General features: G+C 35.9%; 1 protein-coding gene across 1 annotated transcript; it reads right to left on the reverse strand.

Annotated features, from left to right (window-relative positions):
- Positions 1-730: 730 nt before the first annotated feature.
- Positions 731-22,317, reverse strand: LOC145663062 (F-box only protein 39-like). Its single transcript, XM_081729224.1, has 5 exons — positions 21,714-22,317; positions 12,739-13,130; positions 11,307-11,465; positions 6,790-6,954; positions 731-1,115 (listed from the first exon to the last, which is right to left on the reverse strand). The coding sequence occupies exons 1-5, from the start codon at positions 22,169-22,171 to the stop codon at positions 967-969; spliced, it is 1,323 nt and encodes a 440-aa protein (XP_081585350.1). The 5' UTR covers positions 22,172-22,317; the 3' UTR covers positions 731-966.
- Positions 22,318-22,333: the final 16 nt, after the last annotated feature.

Raw genomic sequence — 22,333 nt, forward strand, 5'->3', positions numbered from 1 at the left:
CATAAAATGCAAACCAAAGAATTATATTAATCCTCTATAAGCTTCATTTGCGTTTAAGTCCTTCAATAACCAATCATAGATAGACTTGAATGGATTTTTTTTTTTTTTCCTGAAGAAAGACTGGTAGCTTCTTGAAGGGCTAAAGAAAACTTGGATGTTTGCTTTCAGAGAATCTGTTTATAGTAGATAAAGAAATGTAGGCAGAGAGTGACTTGGACAACAACTTCAACTAGGTTTGCGTTGTATCGCACATATTTTATTAGATCAAAAAATCTAATATATTTAGGCAAAAATTTTCCTGTATGCTTTATATCTGGAGAATTACTTTATGTAGCCAAACCCAAACTATAACTTAACTCAGTATGATGTGCTTATTCCGTAAAAAATACGAAAATTCGATGTAGGGGCCAAAAATTTTGTGGCCCTGATTCTAAAACTAATTATTATCCAAGATTGGATGCATTCAGTTGAGGTGAGTTGAGTTGATTTTGAGTTTAACGTCCCGTTCAGCAGCGAGGCTATATGAGACTTGGACCTACTGATTAACGTGGAATCCGAGCCACATGAGCTCCCGCCGGGAATCGAACCCGGGCCTCCCACGCCAAAGACGCGTACGCTAACCGCTTAGCCACGGAGGAGCTCTTGAATGCATTCATTTTTTGGATCATTCCTAAAATTTTTGTTTAACTTCTCTTAGTGATTATTATTGCTTTCCTAATTTTTATATGTAAGAAATGAAATTCGTATAAACCAATATTGTTTATTTTAAACTACAATTCTGTTCTAATGTCCAGATCCTACCTGAAAGTTAAATAAATTCATCAGCTACATTTCATCACATTTCCACTGCGCTCTGCTGAATATTAAATGTGTGTGATGTTCTAACATTTGATTACAAATACAAATAGATGCTAAATTTTGTTTTGCTTTCGTCTACTAAGCAGAAGTTAACCTCTATGTAAAATATTAGCAAATAGTAGAAACTTCAGGAGACTCAAGGCTAAAATTAATGTGATTTTCTGACATTTTCTCTTTGAAGTCTTCGCAGATAGAGTCAGCTTTTATCTTATTATATTCTGTGAGAGTGCGTGGTTTAATTTTAACCGTATGAAAATCTAGGAGAAAAGAAAAAAAAAAAAACAATGTAGTGGAAATATATAAAATTTCACAATTTCAAGATATTTCACAATAAATAATACAACAAATAATTAATTCTATCGTATGTTTCAATCATATTAGGAGGAAACAATCAATCAATAACTACAATGAAAGAGCACGGAATGAAATATTGCTTCTATGTATGTTAACTTGCGATTCGTAGCAGACTCATCCGTCTCGTTTACCCTAAAGGACACAAGTGTGGGGCATTACATTAAACTAAAGAATTTCATTTCGAAGCAGATATCACTGTTTTCTTGCTCTTAGTTACAAATAACACGCAGTACCAATCCAAAGGAATCTGAATGCAAACACAATGCTCGTTACAAGATTAGAAGCACAGTGTATCTTATCTGTATCGAAAGGTCACAGCGAAAATAACACGACTGTCTGCACCTTTGAATACATCTGTTCATACATGTAGGGCCAGGGTTGTTAATGTAAGGAATCTGATAGGTGTAAATGGATTATATATAGTTTTGGTTCCTGAACCGACACTGATCCCCCCCCCCCCGCAAAAAAAAAAAAAAAAAAAGATCGGGTAAGAAACCACACGAGATTTTCTGATAACTGTTTCGGACCCAGTACTAAACCGATTTTCCGAAAAATATGTTGTGGTTCCAAAACCGATCTTCTGGAAAAAGTTTGGTCCATTACCGATACCAATACTAAAATGGAAGTGAAATTATAGAGAAAAGAGGAATCTTGTAACCAAACTGACGTTTCATTGCCGTGGGTGGTTTTCTCGAGTTATCGTTTCACAGTTGTTTAACATCGTCTGCAGCTGTGGTTTGTGGTTGTGCCGCTGCGGTTCGTCCTTGACTGCGCGGATGCGTTGGCTGGCGATACGCGCTAGTCGCTGGGTTTTGTAATTTGCAGACGCGTTGTATCATATGAATCGATATAGACTCAACAGGCTCACTATCAGATGCACCACACGTTAGGATTATCTTTAGTTGAGATAGTGACGATTGAAGGTCTTGGAATACTTTGAGCTGCGGCCCAGGACACGAGATCTGCTCCAGTGGAAACGCGACTTTTTATCGGCGACATCACGACGACGCAGCTTATTACATGCTTAAGTCGAGCTCTGACGTCCACTACGATCATCTTCGTCGAGTTTCAACATGCAAGGCTGCCCTCGTCAGTTTTCCACTGTCTGCCATATTGGATACTGAGCGAGCTGAATAAGATTCTCACAGCACTTGTTAATTTTTTAACGTGCTAAACAAAGCAAGATATTAAGGTGTCTTCTTTCTGAACTCTTTAAAGATACTGGAGTGATTGCTCAACAAGGAAATGCGAAATCAATGTTAATATTGCTCTAGATAGCATTGTAGTATTCTCTGAATATTCGATTAATTCGTGTTATAGTCGGGATATAATCCAAATACAGAAAAGTCCGCGAATATTTACGTTCCATTTGCAGTGGAATTATCTAAGTACATAGGATATTCCCAGAATATTTGTCGAATACAGAATATATTGTGGTATACCACACAAGGACATAAGCCAAAACCAACTTAAGCACAGAAGTCAGTATTGCAATCTACCCAATTCTTAGAGGCTGTTAGTAACCCAATAGGTCGCTACTTACTTAACTTAAAACTAAATGAAAGGAAACATTGATACAACTTGAATAATAATGAAAATTACAATTAATTACGGTTTTTTTTTTTTTTTTTTTTTTTTTTTTTTTAAAGTAGCAATACTGTTGGAATACGCTTGTCATTTGTATGGAAAAAAATGATCGAGTCTTGTTCATAATGTTACTAAGTATAGTAACGAAGAGCTGTGGTGTAGTAGTTGGAAGGCATGAAAGTGACATATGCATAATACCATCCTGAACAATGTTCAGGCTTCAACAACAGCGAATATTCATTAAATTTCAGATTCCATGTGGAAAGAATGCACATCAAATTTACAAGGGCTTACGCGAGGCATGTAAGGATCTAGCTTTGCCGTACCTTACCGTTGCTAGATGGCCAAGGCATTTGACAGTGATAGTGAATGAGCCGCGAAGGAACATGGCGGGCATCTTCGCATGGCAATATATGCACAACACCTGGATACACTGCTGGAGAATGATCGCCGATGGGCATGTATTGAATTAGCAAATGAAGAAACATTTCATCATTCTTTGTGTATTAAATGCGAACTCAGGATCTCGGGAAAATGGGTACAACATATCCTAACTGACGTTCAGAAACAGCACGAATAGAAATGTGCAAGCATTCTTCATGAACGTTGGCAATTGGAACATAACTGCTTTCTTTCGAATTATTGCACTTTACGAGATGATGTTCAGATCGTATGAACCGGAATATAAGCGACCGCCAAATGAGTGACGTCATCCGGCTTTACCACGTCCAGAAAATGTCAGATAAGCACCGATGAATTTGAAGGTGATTATTGTTCATATGACTACCAAAGAGTTATATCTGCACATTCTTTCATAAGGGAACGCAGACTAATACGTCAGTTACTTTTGTGGCCATTTGCGCCCTGTTGTTAGGCGCAAAAGACCACATCATCTGCAATCGGGATCCATCATTCTCTTCGATAACGCAAGACGTGATACAACAAAACTAATGAACTTCGGGGTTGGGAATTGTTTTAAAGCATCTACCTTATCTGTTCGACAAAGGTCCCTGTGACTACTATTTGTTTCCCAAGATGAAGGAACCGCAGAGAGGGAAATGCTTTAGACACATTCCGAGCATCGTTTTGGCCATAGAACGGTGTCTGCGCAAAATGGGGCTATCTCTGGCACCCAATGTTTGCCAGATGTGTGGAAACATGTTCATGCAACAGCAGGAAATTACATTGAAGGATTGTAAATGATTCCATGTTCCGTTTGTCAGACATGTGACCACTACATAATAATGTAGCAGACATGAGGCCAGAATGGGCAGAATTATACTTTTTATGAAAAATGTTTTTTAATATCAAAAAAGTATTACTTCGCAAGAAAAGGTTATTTTAGAATAGACAGAGTTATTCGTGGAATAAACAAGTCTAAATTGGAAACAGAATTCACGGATGTCCCACTAACCGAGAACTTTCTCTTCTACTAGGCACTGTAAACAGAACCTAGTAAATATGGAAAAAGGAACTAGAGTTTACAAAGTTTACATGTCCATACTGTCCATACTGTTCAATCAGTTCCATACGTCAAGTGTGTATCATGCGTGCAGTTCACTCACCACAGTGAAGTACTGTTGGACCACGATGCCTCTCCTCTGCATTGATGTTGTAACTGACGTGCGAAGAATCCATGCAGCGCAGTTGGCCAGGCCTTCACACACCCAGACGAAGTCAAACTCCGAGGCGACTCCCAAGAAGGACTTCGAACTGTCATTCCAGCCCGCGAGGAGTGAGGTCCCAGAGACGACCACAAGCAGCTACGAATCCAGAGCCTAGTCCTGACCTAAACTTCAGAGATAGCACGACTGCGTCCAAGCGAAGAAGTGAGACGGTTTCTCAAGGATTTGACCCCAGGACATCGACTATCAAGTCAAACCAGTCAGTTAGTTCATCGTTAATGTAACATTAGTGAAAATGCCTGCCCAGTTCTCCAAGCCTATGGTCTGCTGGTCTTTCAACTCATGTAAGTAAGTAAAATACTATCTTATGTCCTCTAAGGCTCATACTTGAGGAAAAGGAAAGCTAAGAACTCTATTAAAATCCCCACACACACATAAGCCTTGCATTGGCATGATTATTTACTTTATTAAGGTCTGAGACTAGCCTTTAGCTAAAGGAACTGCCAATCTAGCAGCGACCCTTCAGGTCAACGAGCAGATTGTTAATTAGTTAAATTCATTATTTGTTTATTATTTCCTCGATCTCCCACATTTATAATTTCATTGTCTTATAATCAGCTCTTTTGTAATAACACTTATAAAACCCAACTTCTTTTGTTTTATTGAGAAATCTAGGCGTCATTTTGACGTGCCGTATCAAGTTATTTACAAATATAAAGATTAATAATTTAAGTGGCAGGTAGATACTAATTGTACTACTATCTACAGATTTATCATAACAGGCCATCATTATTCTAGAAGGATATTTAAGGTCTTATTATATGAATCTTTTATAACAGTTTTGTTATATAATCTTCTCTCTTTCATAAGAGGTTGGTTATAATAATGATTCTCGTACCAATAAACATGAGTTGAAGAAAAGCATGTGGATGTAAACAAGTGCTTTTCTAAAGTAAAAATACAATGATGTTAGGATCGAATAGTAAACTTAGTAAACACAGTACTAATTGACCCTTTTAGACGGAAGCAGGGCGAAGAAAATGGTGCGGAGAACAAGCAAAATGAACCGCCGATGAACGGAAATGTGTGATGATCCAATGAGTCCTCTTCAATCTTATTTTCAATCAGGCCGTGTTTATATGTGATGAACGACGAAAGAAGTTTCTGCTCTGAACTATCTTCTTCCTACCGTCAAACATGACGGCAGTTCTGTGATGCTATGGCTGATGATGACTGATGATGGTTTTCCGTGGGTCCTGTGATTACTCTCACAGGATGCATCACTGGCAGTGATCATGTGAACCTTTTAGATGACCAAGTGCATCCGATTGTCCAAATATTTCTTCCGGCCAATGACGCAGTTTTCCAAGACGACAATTCACACTAGTGGAGCTGTTGAGGTAAGATTTCATGGATATCAGGACTGAACTCTCGCCTGATCCCAGACCTCAACATTATTAGACTTCTGGAACTCAAATTCAGAAGCCAATATATATATATATATTTCATCTTCGCTGGCGTGACTGTGCCGTACTGTATTAGCAATGAATGGTACCAATATTCTTGAGGCAACCACTCATGACTTATATTCCTATATTACACAACGAATCACAGCTGTTCTGTAGGCTAACGGTAGCTCAACGTCGCATTAACCAACATTTTACTCGGGTTTTCCCATTACCTAGGTATTTTCATACTATCTGTACTTCCAAATACCATGATAGAATTCAATATTTTTTATTTCAATATCTAATTGTAAAAGCAATAAATTTAATAAAATAGCGTGTCCATAAAAATATTATCATACTTTAAAGGGGTATTATGTCGCTTTGAATAACCATATGTAAATAAAATTGGTCAGATTTGAAAGAAAAACTCAAATGTATTTTACTATACCTCCTAGATATTGAATGTCGACCCAAGCGAGTGACAATGCAGACATCAAGACGATATTCACAGAAATCTAATTCTTTTACAGTGTCATCAGGTTTCAACTTATGCACTAATTGCAGTTTGTAGAGGTGAAACTTCAGTCACGTACGCAAGATCTTAGATACGGTGGATTTAGGGATGTTCAGCTGCTCTATATATTGACTAATCACAAAATAAACATGAGTGAATTTAATTTTTTTTTCTTTGCTTGATTCCATCTATTATTGACATTGTTGTCAATTGTTGAGATGCACAATTTCAAATGTGACAATTTTATTTAAAGTGACGTAATACCACTTTAAAATGTGATAGTATTTTTATGGACACGCTGTATATTTAATAAATTTAATTGAAGAATTCTAAAAGGATTTTCTGCATTAAACGTAAATGCAAACATAACTGTTGTTGAGTAGACAATACGCCGTTTACTTACTGATTTTACGTTCCATTTGAAGATGGCAGATTTCTCGCACGGTTTCAAAATCTCTCAAAACCCCTTCATAAATAAGTATCGTGAGATGGCTACACTGGTGAAGCAGTTTCAACAGCAAATCGTCCATTTGCTCCCTGTTGTTCTTCAGGCGAAGATGAACCTCCTCTGCAGCACAAAAGTAGAAAAATAAGGAAATATTGCTCATATGCGAATGAATCAGTACACAACTTAAATTATTCAGTATATATAAATATATATATACTCATCAGGAATATTTTGAACTGTGGCTGGTATCTGAGAAGAACCTGTTGAAGGTCACTTCAAAGTGGATGAAATCATTGTTCCAAGAAACAACCTACGTGCAGATTGGTTAGTGTATGTATTCCTTTATTTATTATATGATGCGCTCAATGCAAACTTTAACTTACTCACTAACGTCGAGTTTCATTCCGAATTTGGAATTAAACCACATATATACTATTCGTTTAAGCAACGGATAAATTATTTTACTAACTATGCTGTTCGTCGGTCGTCGCGGAGCTCATTTTTCAATGTGTTACCAGCACGAAATTTCACACCAATGGTATGTGGCAAATTCATTCACCATTTATGGTCTAAATGTACTGTTGATGTTTTTCGTGATTAGATATGCGGAATGTTCCAGTTTCGTAAAAGAAATTCACTCACCATTATGTGTTCTCCATCGTGCACTTTTACACAACCCTGTTCAATAACACACTTTTTCCTAGCTGATGGAAGATGTACGGAATTTGTAACGTCATATACGTGAACGGTATTGGTTGCATTACCGAGGGTGTTTTTTTCATTAGACGTATACGGATATTTGAATCGTACCAACTGAACAAAAAAAGGATGCTAGCGTGGTGGTACTACATACAGTAGTAATTGGCAAGTATATTGGTAAGTGATACGGGCACATATGCAGGATGGCGACAAACCTGGAAAATCTGGAAAACTCAGGGAATTCTGTTAAGAGTCAGGGAATTTCGAAGTATGAGATTTTATGAAGAATTTAAATGAAAATTCTACGATTATTTCAGATGTGATTCAGTGCTTGTTTTTTAATTGTCAACTTCAAACAATGTATCTGTTTTTTCCAGTAATGATATGTAACAAACATTTTCTGTAATTGTGCTCATTATCTTTGTTTCTGTTTGGGCAGTGGAATATCATATTGGTAAATCATCCACAAAATGCAGTTGGATCAACGATCTAATCGTAAATTTATTTTCAATGCACGTATAATTCCAACCTTTTTCCATTTTCGTTCCCACTAATTACGATTTTATCGGGAGGTTCCTGTCCTGAATTAAGTGAATGGAATGCGGAATGAAATGGAATATTTTAGCATTTGTGTTTTCATTATAATATATTTTAATTGCCAAAAGATTTATTTCGGAAGTGCTTATGAATTTACGAAAACTGCTGATAAAGTTGCACACTAGCATATGTATTGAGTCAATATTCAGTGGATAGCCAGACTAATTTCATCGGACTCTTGATACTTCTATAGATCAAGTCTACTTTCTACTGTGTGGTTATAATGCAATATTTGTTAATTGTTATACATTTATAGGTACATATTTTATCATTTTCTATCAATAGTTGTATACTTGTAATGATATATTAATGATAGGTCTCGTAAGTTCTTAAAAGAGTATTGTTTATTTTCATTTTAAAATTATTCTGACATTAAAGATGTTGCAATAATTTGTGAACAATATTTATAGTACATGAGTTCAAATAAAATTTCATTTTCTCTCTCTTTAATTTATCCTTTGAGCCAAATTTTTGTATACTTTTTCAGTCCCAATACGAAATGTTAGAGAGTGTGCCATGGGAACACCCCTGCTAACACCTTTCTCCAAAAATACATAGCAAACACTAGATTTCTTTGTTTAAAAGTGAGCACAGTGGCTCAGTGGTAGAGCGCTTACCTCTGGTGCTTGGGGTCCCAGGTTTGTTTCCGGTTAAGTAAATTTGTGGTGGACAACATCGTGTCCGTGGGTTTTCTCGGCGTATTTCCGTTTCCTTCCACATTCTCATTCCACCAATTCTTCCATCATCATTCACTTGTCTTAATCATCCGTCTTTCTTAGTCTAAAGACCATAATCTTCTGACGTTAAACTGAAAGATTTCATTTCCATTTTTTTAGATAATCGCAGTGAAATCAAAGAAAAGAAAAAGGACTTAGAACTTGAGATTTAAGTTATCGTAAAATAATATTAATTTGACTCCAGTACACTGTGGAAGTCACCAAATTTCATGACATACAATTATTATTTTAATGTTGACATCTTCATATCTTTACTGTAGGGAGAAAATTGTGAGATCTCCTTCATGTTCATATATTGCTGTTTTATATCTTGTTTTTGTCAAAATAATTGGGTTTTGAAACTGGGGAAGCATAGTATATAACGTATGCTGGAAGTATATAATGTATACTGGAAATTCTTTTGGAAAATTGTTAAAAACACAGTTGCATTGCGAAACCTTTCTAGTCCCTTTTGTATGCCATTTGATAGGCAGTATCCTTTGTGAGTTGTAAATTCAGACAGTTGTTTCTTTTTATGTAAGTACACCTACTGACAAGGAGATTTACGGAAGTGTCACTCACCGATTTGAATGAAACTTTGCACACTTGTAGAACATCAAAAAATAATCGACACGTTTTTTTTATTTTTCGGCAATGATGAAGATTTAAGGGTGGAAACCACCCTTTGAATGTTAGGAGTGATCTCTAAGCATAGACCGAAAACAATCATTTAATTTAGAAGAAAACATACTGCAGGGGGGGGGCAGCTGATTCAGAATCTGACGTCAAAATTACAAAAATCAAAATGACGGATACAAAATAGTGATTACAATTACAAAATGTCTTCTGGTTTGAAATTTTCTGCAATTAGCCAGGAACAATTATAGTTGGCAGAGATTACTGCTAGGAGGTTGCAGACCAATTTGAAACCCCTTTCTGTACTCATTTTAATGCGATGCTTGATTAAAGTGTGTCCCAGCGTTTACAGGGATATAAACAGTAGGAAGTGTGGCACAGTCAATAAACCTATGACTCATAGCTACACCATACAGCCATTAATTTCTGAAAATGTTGCTGTTATCACCGTTGTTAATTATTTTGTAGGAAAAGAATGGAACATTTGACTCTATAGTCCGAAACAACCTCTTTAAATCTGAAAATGTCCTTGTGAAAGCATCAAATTCGGGAAAGTTAACATCAGGTCTTGTGAGATCACGGTTTCAAGAGGTTTTTTCCCAATGTCTATTTTGTTATTAGATTCGTGGAGTCAGTAGCGTAGCCAGGATGTGTGTTTGGGGGGGGACCCAAGTGTTGTTATAGGTACATATAGAAACATTACAAACAAAGAAATATATAAACATAAAAATATATAAAAAATTACAAACGTCAAAGTACCGAAGTATATTGTCGGACCTCTTTGGGGGGGCCTCTGGGCCCCCCTTCCCTACGCCACTGCGTGGAGTGGTCACAATTCATCAACTTTTCATCCTATTTTACGAACAAAAGAATCCCTCAAAATAGAAATTATTCGGCACTAACAACTGGTAGGATTCAGCCTCTTGATGTGTTCGTCTTTAGGCCGTGGAAAAACTTCTTGATACATTTTACCGATGTTCTCTACAACTATAACATAAATTTACATCTCCGTAATAATATAATTTAGATCCAAATCACTGATTCATAATCAGTTTTCTTCTCCCAGACTTGAAAATCTTATTAGATATGCATGATACGAAAACAGTTGTTTGGAAGAAAATTGTGGTGCATTTTGCGATTTGTCACAGTTATTGCTGTAATAAGGTGAGCTTGGTGTAAACAATGTTTATGCATAACTTTTTTTTTTTTTTTTTTTGTATGAAATGTCATTACTGTGAAGCGTTTTCTCAATAAATTCGTAATTATAACAATTGAGAGTATATGAAGTTATGAGATAGTAAGAGGCGAGGGATTCCCTATACCTAAGCACCCCGAATAGGGGAGGTGCAGAGACTCACTTTAATCAAGCAGTCCGTTAAAATAAAGAGGTTTCAAATAAATAGAAAGGGGTTTCAAATCGGTCTGCAATCTTCTCGTAGTAACCCCTGCCAACTATAATTGTTCTTGGCTAACTGCAGAGATTTTCAAACCAGAAGACATATTGGATCCGCCATTTTGAATTTTGTAATTTTTACGTCAGATTCTGAATCAGCTGTCCTAAAATCCCCTGGTAGTATGTTTTCTTCTATATTAAATGATTGCTTTCTGTCTATGCTTGGACACCACCGCTAGCGTTCAAACGATAGTTTCTATCCTTAAATCTTCACCATCGCCGTAACAAAAAATACGTGTCGATTATTTTTCGATGTTCTACAAGTGTGCAAAGTTTCATTCAGATCGGTGAGTGACACTTCCGTAAGTCTCCTTGTGAGTGTTATCAAAATACTCTTTATGAGTATAACAAAATATACTGAATAAACTTACCTAATGTTTGAGAGTAGTAATCAACAAGAAGTTGCACTGTTTGACGGAAGTTTCTGCTGTGACTTTGATCCCACACAGATCCACTATAAAAGCGGAAACTCCGAACTGGGATGCTTGGTAGCAGAAAGTAAATAAGATCTTCATAATGAGAAATATTAGCTGCAAGAACCAAAAATTGTATATGTTGTATTGTGTTTAGCAACTTTCAGACAATTCTATAATCATTTGAAAATTTTCTCTGTCAGTTTAAGAATATTTAGGAATACAGGAAAGAATCAGTCCTGAAGAAGCAAACTTAACTTTACAAGTCTTTACGCGAATATGTAAATTGAAACAATATAAACTCTTTTAAGTGTACATAAGGCTAACATACAGAAATAGAAGTTCTTTTAAGAAAATATATGATTTTTTTTTAATAGCTTAATTTAATTATTGCCGTCCCGTATAACTGACATAGGGACAGAATGGACAAATCAATCCAGAAGTAAAAGAAATTTTAAAAAAATAATAATTATAAAAAACAATTGGAAGAAGTGAGAAGGAAAAGCACTAAAAATATAATACTACAGGTTGTCTATCGATCACGAAATCAGGAAACGGTCACGAAAGCAGGCCCGAAACCAGCCACAGAGGTTTTTTTTTTTTTTGGGGGGGGGAGTCATTAAAAATTATCTTACAAATATCTAAATTGTGCATTGTGCATTTTGTATTGAGGTCTGGAGGGGCAACGAAAAGTTTAGAGGGGACCTGGCCCCCTCTGGTTAAGGGGCTGCATGAAAGTCAAGAAATTTAGTCTTTGTTGTTGTTGTTGTTATGATTTTTTAAAAATCTGTAGACTGGACTGGAAATTTTGTTTTGTAAAACGTCAAAATTCACCGTCAAAAATGTCTATGGTCGGCTTTAAGACGCTACCAAATCGCAAGCAAAGCAGGCTTCTATGGTATCACATGCTGAAAATTCAGCCTAATTCGCACCCGAATTCTCTCTTGAGATTGTCCTTCAGCTGGCGTCATTCAGCAGTGGCGATGCAAATCGCATCGCATCGCATCACCGAAACCACTTAAGCATCAAACCAGTTTATTCAACTGTGAGAAAACACCAGATTCTTATCACTCCAGGGAACAGCTTTTGAAAATAGAAATAAGATAAAGATAAGTGCTAAAAATGTAGATATTGTTATTAGTTTTTGAATGTTACGAAATAGTATGGTTTGGTAAAGGAAAAGTCACGAGATTTCATTTTAGATTTTAAATAGACACCCTGTTTACCGTGAGGTCCAGGAAGAAGAAAGAAAAAAATTAGAAAGCTAAAAGCTATGTTCTGTAATGAAAATATCGATAATAAACATTTAAGAAAGCTAAAATTACCAGAATTGGTTTGCTATTTACCTTTATGATTACTTTAAAAGCCATAAATATGTGTATTTACTCACCCACTGTTAAATGAACACGTAATGCTGGACACGCTACTATTAAACTCTTCCAAGATGCATCGGACACTTCATGATGTCGATTTTCACTGCCGCGCACTAACAAGTATAACGCCGTCAAGCTACCACGTGCTGCGATTGCCAAGATACCAAGAACAGAATCTGACAACGCAGGGTAGTTCAAATGCAGCTCACGTATCGCTGTCAGACGGGAGAGAAAATCAAGGTAGCGAGGATGTTGATGTGGTGCTTGCCATTCTTTAAAGCTGTTTCTCAAGTTCAGGGTCTCCAAACAATGTCCGCTGTTGTTGGTAAGTGCGTTGAGAAGCCGTAAGCCTTCGCCAACTCCTAGATGAGCATTTTGTAGGCTTACTTTCTGCAGGTTCTTCTGTGAACTGGAACGAATATTTCAATTTCCTCAGTATATACGTTATCTCATAATGTATTTAACTTCCACTTTATTAAGCGAGACTAACTAAATTTCTATCAATTATTTACTGGTTTGGATTAAATTAAACATTATTAATAGAAACTTAACCTTCTGTAATGGATACCTTTGTCTCTTTAATAAAGGGCCTATCCGGCTTGCCATAAGCATCAGATGGTGTCACGTGACCAGATCAAAAGTCACGTTGGGTGCTAAATCGAGTCTGGAGATACCAAATCAAGATGTGAGATATTTCAAGCACGTAACATCCGCGTGGAGCGCCTAGGTTATTCGAAGATGCATATACTTTATCATTATTATTGATTTTACTCAAACAACTTGACTCCGGACAATATTCTATCCACATTTACCTTATGTGTATACATCTCTTTTTAAGCTCTTCATTATGTCTTTGCAATAAGCTTTCAATTAAGTATCTCCTTATTTAGTTTTTGAGATATGTGGACGATTTCATTTTTGTCATTGATTTTCCATTGACTAATGTTCATGTTTCGTGATATTTTTGACTATGTTCCATCCATTTTAGGACAATTTATTTTTTGAATGCAGAATCTACATAGTCTGTTCTATATCTAAGTTGATTTTCAGCCATCTCCCTCTTTAGGCTTTTGAGATAAGTGGAGGAATTACTTGTTTTTCATTGCTTTTCCATTGACATTAATGTTTCGTGCTTTTTTCTATTATGTTCCATCCATTTTAGGACAATTTGCTTTTCGAATATAAAATCTACATAGTCTCTTTTACATTTAAGCTGAATTTCAGTCATCTCCCTCTTTTCATTTTTGAAATAAGTGGAGGAATTAATTGTTTTTCACCGACTTTCTATTGACATTAATGTTTCCCGCTTTCTTAACTATGTTCCATCTATTTTAGGACAATTTCCTTTTGGAATATAGAATTTACATAGTCTCTTTTATATTTAAGCTGAATTTTAGCCATTTCTCTCTTAGTTTTTGAGATAAGTGGAGGAATTCTTTATTTCTCAATGATTTTCTACTGACATTAATATTAATGTTTCGTGCTCTTTGACTATGTTCCATCTATTTTAGGACAATTTGCTTTTCCAATATAGAATCTACATTGTCTCTTCTACATTTAAACTGAATTTCAGCCATCTCCCCCAAAGTCTGTTCACAACATTGCAACCGGATAGGCCATTTGAGTATCATTTTATTTCAATAAATTTGGAAATATTATAACTACACTTTCGCTCTCATGACTAATTAAAAGGCCACATTTATAAAAATATTAACTCGAAGATGAAATAGTTTGGTATGGCATATTTAATTACAAAAATCTCCAATGCGAATTCCGGATAGGTGGGTTAAGCTAAGCAATAGCAGTAGAAGATTCAAAACGAAGTATGTTAACTCTTTGACGGAGTTCCACATACACGTTATGTCATGCTCATTTGACCTCTATTAGGATGCTCTGGAAAGTCACTCCTCAACTAAAACTTTTTATTTACCGTGTTTACTCGCGTAATAGTCGCTCTCGCATGATAGGCGCACCTTAAGTTTGAAGTAAGAACATTCACCCCCCTCAAAAAAAAAAAAAAAAAATAAATAAATAAATAAAAAATAAAAATAAAATAAATAAATAAATAAATAAAAAATAAATCTCCGCATAAAAGTTGCAGTCTACGGGATTTTTATCTTTGTGAATGCAACTTTCTTCGAAATTGCTTATCTTGCGCGAGTTCGAACAAAACTTTTATGCGACTGGATAGTACAAAGTTCGTCTTCGATAAGATCTGTTATATCTGTGTCAAAAAGCTTCAAAAAGACCATCATATCGAACGCTTTGGACAGAAGTGAAGATGATGCTCTGTGGAACAGTTACCCAGATTCGTCAGACGCAAATGACAGAAACTTCGGATGAGAGTGAATAGTGCCTTTCGCATGTATGGACAGCTCTGACACTTCTTGTGTGTGTGTGTTTCTTCTTCGTGGTGTTACATAGTTGTTATTAATGTGTTATCGTTCTTTTGTGCCAATACCAAGAAGACATTTTTGTCTCCTGCGAATCGGTGGGTTACGAGTTTATATTTTTACAAATTTTAATATTTTACCGTATGTAGTCTATATTTTACTTTTTGTGTTGACACAATGCTGTATGTATCAAAATTAGAAATTATTTTGATCATAGCTATAATTGAATGGCAGCTTTCCTCGCGTAATAGTCGCAATTGGAGTTTCGCATTAAAAAATTGGTACAAAAAGTGCGACTATTACGCGAGTAAACATGGTATTTCTTTACATTTCAAAAGATTCAAGGAAGCAAAGCAAATTATTTTTAGCTGTGACGCGCATGCAGGAACCTGACGTCACGTTTAAATTGCTCTCGGACAGACGCACGTGTTTCGTAAGTGAAAAAAATTCGTTTCGTTTCTTTCCATATAAGGGATAAAAGTATGTTTGTGACAAAGGCCTATAGGTATTAGATTCATAGCGCATAAACATAGATTAGAAAATTACCCTTATTATTAGCTTTCTTCAACTTCCTATTCACCTCTAGAGATCAGAAAATGTTATTTTCGCAGTTCAGGCGTGGTTGAAACAAAGAGATTTTACAGTGCGTTTGTATCGAAGTTTGCAAATTATTGCATGCAAGTTATCGTGCTGCGTGTTTTGGTAATTAAGAAAAAAAAATGTAAGAGTATTTTGAGGTTTGGTTTCACACGAGCATTAGCTTTTCCCACAGCGCGACTTTTTAAATTATTTTATTTTATTGGAACATTTTGAGGACTCGGCGCGTTTATTTTATAAGAAGGATTGGTGTGCAGTACCTTGGTTCCATAGTGCGATAATATCCTTTCGAAAGTAATTATGGTGTTTCTTTCCCAATCCAACATTCTTGAGAATCTGGAAGAATTCCATACGAACTTGAAGAGAATGGAAAAAGGATTCTGAGTCGGATAGCCAAAGTGTTGGTGATGAGTCAGGGGATAGACAGAGATGATGCTAGCAGTAAGGAAGTTGTCTGATGATGGTAATGCGGAAATGTATATGTCCAAGGGAGAAAGTGAAGACGAATCTGACAATTCTGCTCAACCAACAACCAATATGCTGAGATTGGGAAATATTTTTTCCCCTTTCAAGACATTGCAATGTAGCTTGGCACATGAGTTACGAATATACAGGAGTATTTTTCAAGATTGGACGTTGCCTTGACCAATCAAACTCCGCCCCCTTCCTGCCAGCACTTGTATAATAAAGGCTCCTGTTTTGGTCTCTCATACTTTACCCTGAAGACAAGAACAATGTTATCAGTTCTTGAAACGTTGGACGACGTGGCTTTCACCTGGCTGATTGTCCGAGAAAGACTATATATACAGTACATACACACGTGTTGCGTAGCGTAGTTTCGTTTATTGAAGTTTCAGATATACAGTAAATTACTTTACATTTTATATCGAAATGTATTGAATTATTACATCATCCAAATTTTAATGTCAGTATTAGGGGAAGGGCAAATTTCAAGTACATTGTGTATTGAATTTTGGAGAGATGAGTATAAGGTTTCTCGCTGAACGCTTCATCAGACAGAGATAGGAAGTACACTTCAATAAGACGCTCAACTGAAAATTTCATTGCTATTTCTATTCTTTAATGTTTCTTCTCTTTCCTGTGTGATGAAGCTTTTAGAGAAAGTGTTTTCTCTCCTTTTTTTTAAACTAATTTCTTTTCTACTTCTGCTTCGATATTCTTTTGTTTTGCAATTCTGAGCACTATTTTTTTAAAGTTTCGATATGTATATATAGATTTTAATACGAAGGATCAAAATAAAGACTAAAAGAGGTAAATCTGAATTATGTACGAATAAAAGTACAAAGCATTTCATAGAGAGATGTGTGTTCATTCTTATTGCATATATACAAGGAATGTTCATTTAATTCCTGGACTGAGTACTGTCCTGCTGCACCTACACACCGATTTCAACGTTGTTGTCCAGGTGACTTTCCTTAGGACGACATTATCTTGATTTTGGGATCATACCCATAAACCTACGATTCAGCCTTTGTGATGTTACTAGCTAGAAATGTCGGATCATTCTCGGCCGTTTCCTCAGTTTCCTATATTGCGTCCTACTGACTGAGAATCATAGGCACAAATTTCGCCGATACACGTCACATCCCAGATCATCGTGTAAGATTTGACGACATGAACTGTTGAAAATGTTTAACTCCTTGGTATTTTCATGGGCACAGTTGATGATTAGATCTCACAAGTGCACTGTCCTGAGCGATTTGCTTCACATTCCAACTGACGACGACCAAGACGGGTATTATTCACCACAGAAAATGTGGAAACCATTGAAAAGTCGTGCATCATTCAACGTTATTTGCAACATTTCTTAGTCTCCGCAGCAGCTTTTTCAAGTTTAAGGCAAAATTTATCAGAGATTCGCTATCCTTTCGATCATCCATTTCACAACTCGATACGGATCACACAACGCACGAAATCACATCTCACGTATCTTTTCCCGAGCTCTGGTGAGCGATGACGCTGTTATGTTACATGAAGTATTATTACACACAGCTGCATACCCAGAATCCGAGATGGAATTTGAAATTAAATAAACAACCCCTTGTTCACCGTATATAGTCTGATCAGTCACAAACAATATGTTCTTAGATATTTAAAATCTCCGCCTCTTCTCTTAAATTGATACGAATGGATAACTAACTCAAAGTAAATTATTGTCAGTAAGCACCAAATATACAGCTGCTTATTGATATTCACGAAAATAACATTTGAGGTTCAGCCACAGTGGATTATTCTTTACGTGTGCAAGTAAAGAGTAGAATACTAGTGTACAAGTTTCAATATATATACAGGATGAGCCATTTATTTTGATATGTCCTTGTAAGTTTTAAACTAATAAACAAGAAAAGCTTAAATTTTGTACCAATCAAACATCCACAGGGGGACATTCTTTAACATTCTGTGATACTACCAGGTTAACAATACTGCCAATCCAACATAAAGTTACATTTTTTTTTAAATGGCACTACATCACTTTGTTACATATTTCAAATCTACATGTTAAACGAAAACATATCACATTTGTTATTCAGTATTGCAAACTAAAGAAGCTACAGTATCACAAACATTCACATTTTTTGTGACCTCTACAGCTGACACAACTATGACGGATGGGATAATGCTCAGCCACAGTAATTTAGTACGGTATCTAACTAGCTGAACCTGCGCTCTCTACACAGCGCATCAGTCACATATGAGCATGAATCTCCTTGTCATTCCTCACAACATATGTGCATGTCCCTTTATAGATACAAGTGAAAGACGCCTTAATAAATTCGGCAAGGAGTACCATAAAGGAGAGATTTTATCGATTATTTTTTCTCAATATCTCGCACCGTTTGCAAGATTTGAGCCTACTTCCGGTTGGAGTTTCTAATTCATGCATGACCAGTGTTTTCTTTCTTCTTGCATGCAGTATGTAATAAGCAAATACATTACATACACAATTAATTATAATGTCAGTTATATATGGTGTTCATTGGGCAAAACACTCCAAAAATAAAGGTTCATCTTAGACTGGAGAAATGGTTATCCTTCCTTTTTCATTATTATTTGGTCATGAAACAAACGCCTGAGACATATACAACCCCTATATACAACAATGTGTTGTTGGAATGTATAATGCGTAGGATGTGATGCTTTAGTTTTTTTTTTTATTTCAACACTTCCAATGTACCCGTAAAAATGTAATAAAGAAATAGTGGCCATGTTTTTTTAAATATTCAATTAGAACTGGACAATCTACGTGAAATTTGCAATCGATCAGTGAAAGCGTCATCTTTCTAGAGCGTGTAATTTCCGCGATCTCATTGTCGAAAGGATTGACCACAAACATATAAACGTCCACAACATATAGTTTAAAAGAACTCGGAAGTTGGCAGCACAATTCACATGCATTTATTTCGGAGAAGACTTATTAAAATGCAAAGGCTTTGAACAATAATTTAAAAGGATAAACTTTGTTTAAAAAAAAAAAAGATCTCTTTAAGTAATTTATTTAAAGTACATCTTTTTAAAAATATTTGTCTTTGTTATAAATGTAAAATCATAAATAACCGTAAATCAAAGGCTTGAAAGCTAAAGTTATAGGTTGGAGCTCAGTCACTATTAATTGCTATTGTAGCATTTTCATATGATATTTTAGTATCTAATACTATGATTATGATATGATGGATTTCGAATAAATAAAACTAAGTTACAAGCGACTGAAAAAGCTTTTCTGAAAAGAAAAAAAAAAACTGCTTAGGTAAATACCTCATCCAATTGCATAAATAGTTTTTCAATAAATATGAAGATCATAGTGCCATTTACAACGATTTGATACCTTAAACCGTTCTGGAGATTTAAACACTAGTAAAAGTAGCAACACTGCCTATAATTATGTAATTCCATGCACTAGTTGTAATTTACCAAAAAGTATTGTTAATAATGATGTAAACGCAAAGTAAATAAAAAATTGTTTTAAAATGTTCTTGCAAATAGCATCAAATCTCACCATTTTTTTCATATCTCCAGAATGGTTTTGAGATATCAAATTTCTGTAAATGGCATTACGATTTTTATGCCCATTGTAAACCATGTACGTAATTCGATGTGATACTTATTTAATATTTGTTGGAAATAAATTCCTTTGTAAGAAGTCAAATTTTCACTTCCTTGCAACTTCGAAACACGCTATATGATGACCGTGTCCGATACTACGGTCCTTTGGATGTACATTACCTCGTTCATCTCACTTGCGTTATTACAGATGTAGAACCCTCTAAAATTTGGTTGTTTTTCGGTGAATTTGGTCTAACATTCTTAGTTTGCAATACTGCATAATAAGTGTGGCATTTTAAGTTTCGTTTTACATATAGATTTGAAATATGTAATAACATGACATAGTGCCATTTGAAAAAAATATACCTTTATGTTGGGTGTGCAACACCGTTAATTTGATGATATCAGAGGATATCTCAAACAATGTCTCTCTTGGTATTTGCATGGTTGGGAATTTGTTGGCCTCAATGTGTCCTAACAACAGGCCTATACTATAACTTCCATTGTAGAAAGCTTCTACAAAATACACAAAATTATTTTTCACAGACTCTCTACAGCCCCGGAGAGTGGTGACACGACGAGAGGAAAATGTTCTCTTGAGGAGAGCAAACTTACAGAAACCCATAGTGCTAGCATCTGATTACATCACCGGTATGTCCTCAAATGGAATAGGCTTGATGCCGGTGATTGTCTCCATTCGCTGAAGAAATCTGCTTGTAGAATGAGAAACCTTCTTTTGTTGCAAACGGACTTGATTTATGGCATTTTCAAACAAGTGAAGCAGATCTGTACAAATGTTGGTATGTATTACTAATAGTATGCAGAATTATTTTACAGTTTTTAGGCACTTGATGAATAGTAAATCTTCCATTATAGCAGTATCCCACGACGACCATAAATCCTCTCAAGAAAGTTGACTTACAATGATGGATTAATTTTGGAGGGATTTTTGATCGGACAAAATATACGTTATGGCACGAATTTTATCATAATGGGATAGACAAATCCAAACTTCAACCAGCGTAGCGACGAACTTTCATTTGTCATTTAATAGTTGATACTCGTAGTGGCATCTGTAGTTCGTCTTTTTCTCTCAACGATGAGCCTTCCTTACTTAGGTAATATCCCCAGCACTTAAATACCTTCTGGAGATTTAATTTGTCGCGTCGAATTACTTTACAGTTCTCTGGGATGTGTGTAGCAATGTGGCTATTGCATGTTGTGTAGGAGGTTTCCTTGGAGGGACATTCGACGTAACTTCTGAGACACACATGGAATCACTACAATGAACAGTTGCATTCAACATTCCTTGATGGATGAACCAATAGGTGGAACGTCTTGGTTTTTATCGCTTAATTATGTTTTTGGTATTAGTTGATCCCATGATACATTCATTTTCTTTGCACTAGTTTCGAATCTTAGACGCAAACAGCTTAGCGTGGTAAAGTCCCATATATCCTTCCCAAAACCTGTTCACTTCGGAGGCCATGGTACACATACCACAATAGTGAATCAGTACTGCTAGCTCGTATCTATATTGACCTTCAAACCATTCAGTACGATCGATACTACGCTCATGGGTCGGGTTTGGAAGTTGAATAAATATGCGCAACTCAAACTTCTGTATAACTTAGAAGTAACGACACTAATTAAAAACAATTTATTATCCTACTCTTTCTGATAATATCTTACGACTTCTGCATTTTACATTAATATTTATCTAAGTTTTAAGATGTCAAAGGATCATCCTTGAGTCTTTTAGTGGTAAATCAGACTATACACGTGTTTATACATATATCGTTTTACATATTATTTAATTTCGATTCTTCGATTTTTAATTTCTTACCCGAATTCTTAAAACGAAAATAATAATAATAATAATAATAAATATCAATATGAATTGAATAATAACACTTCAACAAAGAACGTAAAATACTTACTTGAAAAACTGCACCAGAGCTAGAATTATTTTGTTCCTGCTAGGGAGATCAACCCACTTGCTGCTAAAGAACCAGTCGGCGACGTTCACTTCACTCAATTGAACACCTAAGTCTTTTAGGAGATAAAGATAGTTTGCAATAGCTCGGGCACAGCCTCGTGTATTTTGAATTGGAGGTTGAGTAGAGGTGAGACTAAGCCGCTTCATAAACTGTCCAAAGTTTCGAGTAAAAGTCACGTCCAATGGCTCAGGGCGAGTTGTAAAGAATCCCCGATCGAATATGATACTAACACGACGCCACAAAGAAGGAGAAGCGAGAGTTTGTGACCATGAGGCGCAAACTTTAGCTGCCTTAATCCTCTCAGGAAGAGTGAGATAAGAGAAAACCTGAATGAGAATTAGATCCGGAAGACGATCCCATCGAGGTGAAAGTATGGTTTCAATCTTCTCGGATTCCATCACATCCCCCTCCCCTTTGTCTTAATAACAGATTTGGCCCTAAATCATCAACCAAGTTCACTTGAATGCTTTTGATGAGGAATTTTTTCTTCTCTGCAGTGAACTGAGGCCCAGAAGGCCTTATAGCCTGATAATTGCTAGGTAATGATACTTTAATACTTT

Source organism: Thermobia domestica, chromosome 10, assembly GCF_964235325.1.
Source record: "Thermobia domestica chromosome 10, izTheDome1.hap1.1, whole genome shotgun sequence".
Taxonomy (NCBI): Eukaryota; Metazoa; Arthropoda; class Insecta; order Zygentoma; family Lepismatidae; genus Thermobia; species Thermobia domestica.

Excerpts from the sequence above, each read along its gene's own strand:
- LOC145663062 (XM_081729224.1), bottom strand. The coding sequence starts at position 22,171 with ATGGAATCCGAGAAGATTGAAACCATACTTTCACCTCGATGGGATCGT. Across the intron at positions 13,131-21,713 it reads GCTCTGGTGCAGTTTTTCAA|TTCACAGAAGAACCTGCAGA; the intron begins GTAAGTATTTTA and ends TATTCGTTCCAG. Across the intron at positions 1,116-6,789 it reads TCAAATGGAACGTAAAATCA|ATTTTCATACGGTTAAAATT; the intron begins GTAAGTAAACGG and ends CTTTTCTCCTAG.